At 40.3% G+C, this 10,986-nt stretch overlaps 1 protein-coding gene across 1 annotated transcript; it reads left to right on the forward strand.

Moving 5' to 3' along the window:
- Positions 1-842: 842 nt before the first annotated feature.
- LOC111258818 (uncharacterized) lies at positions 843-9,609 on the forward strand. Its single transcript, XM_022830375.2, has 3 exons — positions 843-1,080; positions 4,688-5,276; positions 5,893-9,609. Exons 1-3 carry the CDS (start codon positions 967-969, stop codon positions 6,399-6,401), a joined length of 1,212 nt encoding a protein of 403 aa, XP_022686110.1. The 5' UTR covers positions 843-966; the 3' UTR covers positions 6,402-9,609.
- The last annotated feature ends 1,377 nt before the right edge of the window (positions 9,610-10,986 follow it).

Here is a 10,986-nt window from a genome sequence, read left to right on the forward strand (position 1 = left end):
CTCCCTTAATCTTGTCGCATGTCAAGGTGACATATTAGTGCATAATAAAGTCCACTGATATGCGGTAGCAGAATAGAGGAGCAATTCACAGGTACTCTTTACCGTCTGAATCCATTACCTTTAGTGTTTCATTCCATGCGGCTTAGCTGATATCACAGACGTGTCTCTCTGTGCTCTTGCCGGTGTCGATGAGTAACCTGTTTCACTGTATGCTATGTTCGTAGCTCGTAGATATCAAGGTATATGATAATAATGTTCCTGTTATTTCCCAATAGCCACTATAAGGAGTATTCATATATACATATATACCCTTTCTTACCGAATAAGATTTGTAAAACATGTAGTAAACTTGAGCTTCTTTGTCTAAAGTGCCTTTACAGGCATTGGCTGTAAAATAGTGTAGCGTTACTAAACAAAGCCCTCTTATATAAAACCTTCTGAAGAGCTACACAAATGACTGCCCGCCGGTGATAATGAGTTAGCGCTTATGAGGCAAAATTGCTAAATTCAATTTGGACGTCTCGTTGCAGATACAAGCACAGTTGGTTATATACAGTATCATTATCCCATTAATGTTCAAATTACGTCCAGGTATATGCCATGAAGTATTGCTTATGATGGCTGGCCCGCAATTGAATTAAAATACATTTACGGCCTTTGCGCACTTAATATATGGACAAAAAAAGGTTGACAAGACGAAGACAAAGGCTGTTACTCGCGAACAATGCTCTTTATGAACCATCGTTCATAAAGGGCTCCACACGATTGCGGTTTCGCGGTTAAAATCGATTTGAAATTTGGCGCGTGCTTGCCCTTTCTCAGCAGTTTGTATTGGTTTCGATTTCAGCCATCTTGTCTCTTTCTGGCCTCGGCTGTAGATTCGGCGTGTTACGCTACGTTACGAACGCAAGTGCTGGATTCATCCTCTTTAATCGCGCTCAAGACAGCGCAAAAACCGCCACCAAAATGGAGGTATCGTACGCGTGCAACCTGAATAACAGGTTCGAGCTGTTTCTTGATGAAGAGAACGACCCACTGGATATGCTGGCCAAGCAGGAGCAGGCCCATCGCAAAGCCGGGGTAAGTAACTTTGTGTGATGGGTTTTTGCGTTTGAAGGCCAATCTCAAATGTTATCGAAACTTATTTGCAATGCATCAACTATTTCAATAGCGTTTTAGTGAACAATAGTGAAAAGCTGTCAACCATAATTTACGCTGAACAGTACGTAAAACCACTTTCTTGGCGCAGTGATCTATAGCCAGCCCTCAATGAGAGACGGGGCTCGGTTCCGTGTTGCTCTGTATTCTTATTATACTTCATTATCGGATTGCTGGAAAGAAAGGCTGCGCTACGAACGAAGCGGACCGGCGGATAGCATTAGCGTTGCGAAGCATGTACAGTGAATATCTTGTAATGTGCGACTAGTTTCAACGAAATGTTGTTGTCGCATGTCAACTAGGTGCTGGCTTTGCTGTTCCTACAAAACTCACTAAGCGCGCGGTTTAACGACTCCGTTTCGCCATTTTTGGACAATGGCAGACTAATAGCTAGGCTAGGTTACCAATCATTTTTTGCTGGAATTACCTTTCTGTCACAATTGTGATGGTAGATAAGTAATGATGAGAATAACATGCATTAGCCTACGTGACTTGAACATCCAACCAAATTTGATCACCTTAAAAACATACTGTAGCCTAAACAGTTTTGTTCGTCCTCGTTAATACATAAAGCTGCTACAGTACTGATTCCGACCTCAGCTATACCATATTATAGCAACAGCGCACATTGCTATTCTCGTCTGAAGCTTGATGTGTGATGATGATAATGATTATGCTGCTTTATAAAATGGCAGCTGATAGTTGTATGCGCTATTGTTTCTTTTTGACTAATAAGGTTTAGTAATGTTTACTCAACGGTGAATATCGAACAATGCAGCAGACTCTGTTCACACGTGCAATACCACTAGCACCACTAGATCTCATATGAGCAGTGCCAGTTACCACTGCAGTATACGATGGCGTTCAAAATTCGAGGGTGGGGTCAAACGAGTGTGAAACACTGGAATCCTATTCCTTATTCTGCTGTTCTTTTATGTTACGTAGAAACAAACAGCATTGTAATAGGTATGAGAGTTAGGTTTTGTCGGAGGAGTAGCATTCGCAAAACCTACATTTATGGGGTCCTCGATTCATTGGTTTCGCAATATGAATGAACAGTTATTGTTTTGTTCTCTCCACTAATGGCAACCGTTTCTAGGATGTTCCATTCTATACAGACAGAGCAGCAGGCAGTTGAATTTCTTGATCGTTATCAGCTTACAACCTTCTTAATTTGTCAACCACATTACGGCGATAGTCTACTAGGATAGCAAGTACTATTGAATTCATCGGACAATTCAGTCAACTATGAGCACCAGACTGGTGATGTTGGTCTAAATATTTCTTTTTAGGATTATTTCACTGCCTAATGGTAGAAAGATGTGTATGGGCTGGCAAAAAGTCTAATCTTGTTTTCCGTCTATATATATATATATTACTTATATGTATGTATATATATATAACTGTAACTGCGCCCTTTTATGAGTGCCTACGTATTCGTAGCTATTTCCTACCGACGTCATGGCAAACAATTGACAAGGAAGTTGTAAATTAAAATAATCGTAGCGTGTTTTGATGTGCAGCGGTAGTAGCAGTTAAATGTATTTATAATGCTGCTGTTGTGCTGCCTCATTTGGTTTGAAGGTAAACAAACTTGCTCTTAACGGCAAAATTCTTGTAATATTTGGACCAGTGGTTGAATATGCATTTATCAATCGTCAGTTGTTGCTCATTAAAGTAAAGCAGAGCTTTCACACACGTGGTGGTTAGCGGGGTATCCACGAGATGGCGCCACTAGCTCTAGCGCTCATAATGTAGCATAGTTTGGCTGCATTAAGTTACCGCTGGCGCCGTCTGTGTGTTCGGCCATATGGCCGTATGCGTGTGGCTAGGTTTCTACAATCGCTATGGCTGCTGTTGATACGTTTGTAGCCATTTTGTGGCACGTTTCTGGAGTCAGCGTTACTGGTAAATTCTGCAATCGTCCCAAGGGCAAAAGAAAGCAATTCAGCAATTCTTCTCAGAAACACACAGCATAACAACAACAACAAAGAGATTACTAGCTGCGACCGACTGTTGCCTAACCGGCTGACTAAATGGATGGCTGGCGCTGGATAACGGCGACTGGACTTCCTTTTGTCTCCTCCGGAAGTCTGGCTCGCTTACTGTAACTTTGTACCTGTAATAGCAAAACCACTACTGTTGCTGCGACTGCTTAAGTAGCTGAAAGTATCGTAGTAGTGCATAGGGGAGTAGGAGCAGTCAGGCCTCTAATTCTAGAAATGATTGCCCTATTTAAAGACACGAACTGCCATTGTGTTGGGTCCATGCTTCTTGAAAGATATTAGGTAAGATAGCACGTTTAGCTTTGAAACATTCCAGGTGAGAGAAAGTATAGAATAAGTCCGAGTTAACGTTTCTCTTGTTTGATGTTGCCGTGAATCCGAAATATTAATATTGATTCGTAACCAGTAGGATACACAAGTATCAGTTACATGCAAGAAATAAAAATTATGTGAAATATTTAATGCTCTCAACAAATCTAAATCTCAATAAACAGCTTCGAAATAGTAATTCGATATTTTTACAGTTTAGTAATGGTGTGTAAAATAGGGGTAGCTACGACAATGACGTATTTTATTCGTTGGATTGGTTCTTAGGTACTACTTAAATATTAGTAGGAAAAACTTGGTAGCATTTAAAAACGATCATTTGCCGGTTGATATCATCTTCTCACATATAGCTCTGACTAGAAATGCTTTGGTGACACAATGACAATACATTCGATTTAACAGTGTAAACAATATAAGATATGGCAAACATTTATGGGACAACAAATGTTAATAGTCTAAAGGCTTGTTTTTCATCTTGCTGTTGTGCGTATGTGTATACGCCAGTCTCGGTATTGGCTATATCGAGATGGCATGACTTTCGTGCAACAGCTGCTCAGATCCGGCACTGCTGTGTTAAGTTTTTATCTTTCGTCCTACTGCTCCGAGCTATGTCTAGGGATTGTTTACTTTTGCCTCTGACACGTTATATCTGGCTCACACAAATATCGATTTTTAAAACTGTGTTTTGTGTGCCGTTGATTCGACAAATCTGCCCATTTGGAATAAAGATTTGCATTAGTTATATGACAGAGTCACAGTAACGCCATTTTATGCTTGTACCTCAACTAGAATGTGTAACACTTGCGACTACAGATATGTAAAGGCGATTCAGTATACGGTATTGCCGGTTATTTCTTTTCCTTTCGAGTAAAATTGAATACACCTGGTAGCGAAGAGCGTCGCATTTTGTATGGATAACAGTATCCTTTATGACACTAGTGAAAGTCTATTGTCAGTCTAGATTATTATTGAATTATAGGTAATCTAGGTAAAAAATTCGATGTGTTACATAGAATTGCCGTAAAACATAGCCATTATTTTCCCCAATGCATGTAAAATAAGCTACGAACTACGTTTTTTTTTTAATTATCAACTTGGTTTTCATCCATTGTGACTATCATATTGTTTCGCGTTAGAAAAAAATAACGCTTTTGGGGGTTTCGTTTTGCTGTTGCGGATACCCTTCATGTGTGTAGGATAAGAAGGAAGGAGGTAAGAAGGACGCCGGCAAGAAGAAGGGTCTTAGCAAGACTCTTGTTGAGTCTGTAAAAACGATTGCTGCTGCTGTAGATTCCAATAATCCTCCGGCGAGGCCTCTAGCGCGTCGCAACGACGGAGCACCCTCTGCTGCCGCTGGTGGACAGTCGCGCTCTGAGGGCGGTCCGCGTGCGCCTCGCCGCAACGACAATCCCAACATTGAACGACGAAACAACGAGCGGAACTTTGAACCTCGTCCAGAGGGCGGCGAGCGCCCTCCAAGGGATAATCGCGGTGGTGGGGCGAGAGGGGACGGTCCCCGTGGACCGCGGTTCCCACGTGGGGAAGGAGGCCGCGACGGAGCTCCCCGATCTCAAAGGGGTGGTCAAAGGGAGTTTGATCGTCGCTCAGGTGATGTACGGTCCGGAGTGAAATCGGTCGAGAAACGCGGAGGCCAAGGTGCATACAACTGGGGCAGTGCAACGGATACGTCAGCGAACGACCAGGGCGATCTTGAACAGCAACAGGGATCGAACGCTAATGCCAGTAACGTTAACCAGGACAGCAGCCGCGAAGAGATTGCGGAAGGTTAGTTTATTTAGCAACAATTTCACACACCAACACAATTCCACACTTATTGAATTACTTAAATTACTGAAGCCATTGATTCATCATTTTCATGGTAATTACAAGTAATCAGTCTTCAAGTCAAATGTGATTCCATAGTTCGACTTCGTGAAAAGTGTATGAGATTTTGGTTTGTTCTGCCGCGTTCTGAGTTAATTATTTTGATGCAGTCGGTCTTATGACATTTGCTACTCGTTTTCTACCGCGGACTTCAATTAAGTTTTTTTTATTACTAGTCCAGTCGGATTGCTCTTTGTTCTAATTACCGTTTCGGATTCGCTATAAAGAACCAGTATAACAAAGTGACCAAAGGAATGGCGCATCTAATAAGCCATTCAGTTGAGGATATGTGGTTTATCGAGGTCGGTGACTTCATTGTTGCTCTTTGCTTGTAGATCAAAAGTACTTCAAATACAACGCGTAATGAATCTTGTTTTAACAGTATGATCGACCTGAACTATTACGACGCTGATATATCGCACAAGCTAACATTTTTGAATTTTGATTACATGAACGTAATAACATATTTCTTCAATCTAATTACGTTGATTGCTTTGTATCCTTGTAATTGTGACAGGCGGTGAAGAAGCGAGCGCGCCCGCCGGATCCGAGGTTGTCGAGATGACGCTCGAACAATGGAAAAAAGAACAGGCAGCCAAGCAATCGAAGGCCGAGTACTCCGCAAATATCCGCAAGCCTAACGAGGGTGAGAAGGACGACCCTAAACTGAAGAAGGCGACCGTCATCCGCAAAAAGAAAGAAGAGGAAACCTATGATAGTGAAGAAGACGCTGAAGAATCGGAAGACGAGTGCGAGAAGATGAAAAAACAACTCGAACAGACGCTGGCCTCGCAATTCCATTTCGCCGATCAGCGCAGTGGCCCTCCCCGTGGCGGACGAGGACCTGGTCGCACAGGCCCTGGTGGCCCACGCTTTGGGCAGCCTTCACAAGGCGGGCATGGCCCCACACCTGGCGTTGCTGGTCCCAACCCCAACGCCAGAACAGGATCAAATGCCCGATCGAATCGTCCTCAACACACGCCTCGTGTAGAAGATCTCAACGACTTCCCCTCGCTAGCCGCTTAAGTGCCGCAGCTGCTCCAGTGTCGTCGTCGCCCCCTACAGAAATGGCAACAATCGTAACAGCTAATAACACTACTACTTTAATAGGAACGCTAGCTAATCCTATAAAGCAATCGCAGATGCCAGATGATATGAGTGTAAACCATTTTTTCTCAGAATCTATGTTTAATCTGCGGTCCGAGAGCGTGGGAGAGGGTTGTCTTTAGTTTGAACTAGAGAAAGCTATTAAAAGGCTTGAAAGCTGGTGGAGGGTCTGTCATTTTGCTGGATGGTCTGTTTACTAGAGCATAAGGCGTCTTCTTCCCACGCTCTCTAATTTCTGGTACCACAGTTTCGATTCTGAAAAAAAGCTATTTTGACCGGGGGGAAGGGGGCGACGAGGAGCTCTGTGAACACCTGCGGTGCCCTTATCAATTATTCGTGATTGCACGCAGAAATGGTGTAAGAAGAGGATTAACAGACGAACATACGCAAAAGAACATAACAGTAAGCAAAACATAAACGAGGTTGACAGAGTTGTTGTTTTTTGTCATCTTTGTGAAGAGCTAAGTTAAGGCTATACAAGGAAGGGAAGGAATTACTGGGCGTTTATAGGAGTGGGCGATGTCTACTGACAAAAGTTCGTGCGCTCAGTCGCACCGTCGTCGTTAACCATTGCAAACCTTAAAGCTTTGAGACAATGAACCTCGTAGTATGTAGGTTGCCTGAGACCGAGCAGTGGATCTTGTGATCGCAAGCAGCAAAAAATAGAAACCTACGCAGGTCAAAACCTAGGCAGGCGAAAAAGTTCTAATCAGACGGAAGTGATGGGTGGCAGTCAGCGAGGGGACCACTAGTAATAATTAGATTTAGTTGCGATGAAATTATCCGTTGTTCTTAGTCTGAGAGTCTGTCGATAGTTCGTGTAACGTTCTGTCTGTGAAGGAATCTTTACTGCATGTATTCTGTGCATTATATGCTGTGCCCTACATGGCATCATCTTAATTCATCGTCGTTATCATTATTATATGCTGTTTCTTTTTCTTCTGCCTCTGTTGTCTGTGCGTAGTTGTTCTCAGCATCGGTGTTGCTAGCGTACTGTTGTGACATTAGGTGGCTCGTGTTCTACAATACAGAAGTTAATGAAGAGCGCAGCTTTTCTTGATATATATATCGCTCACTTAGAATTTTAAGCTATAGTTTGTAAGTTCTCAATCACTTCTCGGTTTCCGGCATTTGTTTCTGACCCTCATGTATGAAAGCCATGCCGAACTCGTCTGCCATCACTATATCTAAAAATAAGGGGATTTTTATTGATAGGTGAAGAGTAAACGAGAAGCGCGGAAGAGTGGTACAGTAAGAGTAATTTGGAAGTGAGTGACAATATGAAAGAAGTTGCGGTTTTTATTAATTTAGTTATGTAATGCATTGTTCGATGAGGGAACATGAAGTCGGTACGAAGACATGATGCCACGACACAAAGCTGGTACGAGCAGCGTTGCTTGAGTTGACCGAACAAACGAAGTAGAAATAAAGGCAGATATCAAAAGGCAGTATGTAATGACGACCCCATGAACGACATAATAGCACAATAGAACCTACATAGTAAATATTTTCATTCATAGACATAACACTATTTTGACTATCCAAATTGAGTGTGACAGCCTGGCAACGTAACGATTTTTACATTGCTTACATATTGAACAGAAGGAAAAGATTGCAGTAATAATAACAACAGCAAAGCGTGTTTGTCTAAAAAAAACTCGAAAAAACACAAAATAAATAAACATCAACAAAATATGATTAAATGTGGGTGAATCATTATTTGCCAGGCAAAGCAAAATAAGCCGCAGAATGGAACGAATCAGAGTTGATTAGCTGATATAGGAATAAAGCGAGAAAGACGAAGCAAATATTTACTTGTATCATCATATATTTAAGTACCAAATCTACCATCAGGAATAATAAGGACAGAAAAGTGAGTCTTTTGGTGGAAGGCAAAAGTGATGACTTTCTACCTTAACAGAGAAGAGGGCTATTGTTGTCGACGATACCTTTCTATCAGGTTTCGCTAGTGCGATAAGTAAGAGGGTTTACAAGGCGTTCGAAAGCGTATAAAAGATACAGACATGAGAGGTGCGAAACGCTTTCAATTTATTTTATTATGAATGCTTAGGTAAAAGACAAAGGAACGTCTTTAGCTTTGCGCGAATAGGGTAAGGTATGAATCGGGTCGAAGTGAGAGAAATGACGTAGGATACTGCAAGCGACCAGATGCAAACCTACTTTATACACATATATCATTTTTTGTAATTGAAAATATGAACGCAGTGAATTATAAATCGGCGAGAGAGTTCAAAAAGGAACATGGCACTTAGGCGAGCTATATATGGTGCATACCAATTAACGGAACGCAACTGCGCGATAAAGGTGTGAATATTATTGCTAATTCTATACACTAAAATGGTGCGCAATGAAGGGCTCGAGTAGTGGTTAATAATGCAGTTGATATCGATTACATGATTAGGACAGGAAGCTAATATAGGAAAAACCGAAGCCGTAAGAGAAGAACCACAATGCCTTCACAAGATACAAGAAAAAGCAAAGCCATTTTTATCCAAGTCGAATCCCATTTGTATGCGGATAGCGAAGTGGTTTTTGTCGTGTTTACGGATATAATAGTTTACTAAAAACCGTTTCGACTATTATTACAATACGATCAAGCACGATATGGATGGAACGAAAATAGTTCATTTGTTATTATTTACCCATCGGTTATCGAGTGTACTGGTCAGCGGTTCCATAGTGTGATAAATTATCCAATCATTTTCAACATGATTGTCTATTATATTAATTCACTCAAGATTATAGTATCCGCTATCACATATGTACATCATATGTATTACATACACGCGATCACAAAAAACGAACAATCACGACTAGGTTTACAAGAGCGGAGTTTCATCAATAGACAACCTTTTATATTATAGCAATAATGGAAACAGAGTTGAAGGTGTTGGGGACAATTAAATATGGGCAGATGAAAAATGCACAAAAGATATACGCCTTTGGTTACATTTTTAGCTATGAAAGTTAACGTATTTAAGCAATTTAAAATTGATGGAAATGGAAAAGTGTGACAAATGATGAACTATACGTGGCGTAGACTCTGAATGAACACCACGCGATGGTTTCTTTAATAAAATTTGTTAAACAATTAAAACCAATATAACGTTTTTAACTTATGAACTGGCAAAGTAATATGTTCATAGATAGATAAAATGCTCTACTTGTGCCAAATAAGACCACATCACATTGAATGTTGATAGACGTAGAGGTGGTGCCTTAAGAAACCGCAAAAGGCAGTCCCTGAGACTCTTACTTGGGGAAATGATTTTGCAAATGTCTTCTCTTGTAAACATATTGATTTAAAGCTATAGTTCGTAAAAATTTCTGATCAAAAATCGCACAGAAAATGAGGAGCAGGAAGTTTAGTTCGATTTACATAGCATTTAGAAGCAATCCTACACTGAAAATGCTTTTTCTAGTTGAATACAGTCCTTCTACAATCCATTATATGATACAAAAAAAAACAATTGGAAAAGGTATTAGTTATCATCAACCAATGAGCCACCATAAAATATATTAAGAAGAAATTAGCTCGCGTAGAAGCCCGTGTGGTAATATTCGTAGTTTAAAAATACGTGGAGGAAGGTGAATTAAGAGTTTGTAACATTTAGTCCGAAAAGATGTACCTGAAAGATACTGAAGTTGAAACAACGAGGACTTTTCAAACACGTAACATACATACAGAGAATTAATGTCATTGTAATTTTGCAAACTTGCACTTTTGCTAACAGACAATTTCGTCTATTTGAAAGGAATTCTTTAAAAAATTACAATGTGTTTTCTGTCTGCAGTATTTAGTCTCTCATGATTCACTTTGCAGTCTGAATAAGCGTTAGCGCTTTTCCCTTGCCTATGCATGTTTATTCGGGACACTGAGTAAACAGAACACGCAGCCGAAAATTTTTTTTACAGCAGTTTACATAGTGCTTTGACCGACCACAGAAACCAGTATTGCGATTTAATTGCGTAATCCCGAACTCATTGAAATTACGCAATTAACTCGCAGGACTAATGGCACTGCATGAACCTTTTTTTTTTTTATTTCTGTTTTATTTTCTTCTAACGTTTCCTCTAAGTGCCCTTATTTTTTTGGCCATTAATTAAGTATTAGAGTTAAGCAGTGTTACATTACCTCTTTGGCAGTTTGTTGCCTTTGAGCTGCTTATTACTAGCAGTAGTCTTTTGTTAGAATGGACGTTAGTTTCATTATATTCTTCGCATACGTATTTTTGAATGGAAATTGATAAAAATGAGTATCAAGTTACCATTATCAATTTCAAGATTTAACGTAGTTTTCTATATACTTGTGCAGCATATATGTGTCGATATTTAGCTGAAATCTATTCCATGTTGTTCGAACACTTCGTCGTGCTGATAAAGGATTTTTTGTTTCAACATGTTTCGTTTTTTAAGCCTTATATATATCTAAAAATATTTATTTTTGCACGGGCAATTGCACATATACATAGATATATATATA

This window comes from Varroa jacobsoni, unplaced genomic scaffold (genome assembly GCF_002532875.2).
Source record: "Varroa jacobsoni isolate VJ856 unplaced genomic scaffold, vjacob_1.0 scaffold_267, whole genome shotgun sequence".
In the NCBI taxonomy this organism is placed as follows: domain Eukaryota; kingdom Metazoa; phylum Arthropoda; class Arachnida; order Mesostigmata; family Varroidae; genus Varroa; species Varroa jacobsoni.

Excerpts from the sequence above, each read along its gene's own strand:
- LOC111258818 (XM_022830375.2), top strand. The coding sequence starts at position 967 with ATGGAGGTATCGTACGCGTGCAACCTGAATAACAGGTTCGAGCTGTTT. Across the intron at positions 1,081-4,687 it reads AGGCCCATCGCAAAGCCGGG|GATAAGAAGGAAGGAGGTAA; the intron begins GTAAGTAACTTT and ends TCATGTGTGTAG. Across the intron at positions 5,277-5,892 it reads CCGCGAAGAGATTGCGGAAG|GCGGTGAAGAAGCGAGCGCG; the intron begins GTTAGTTTATTT and ends TAATTGTGACAG.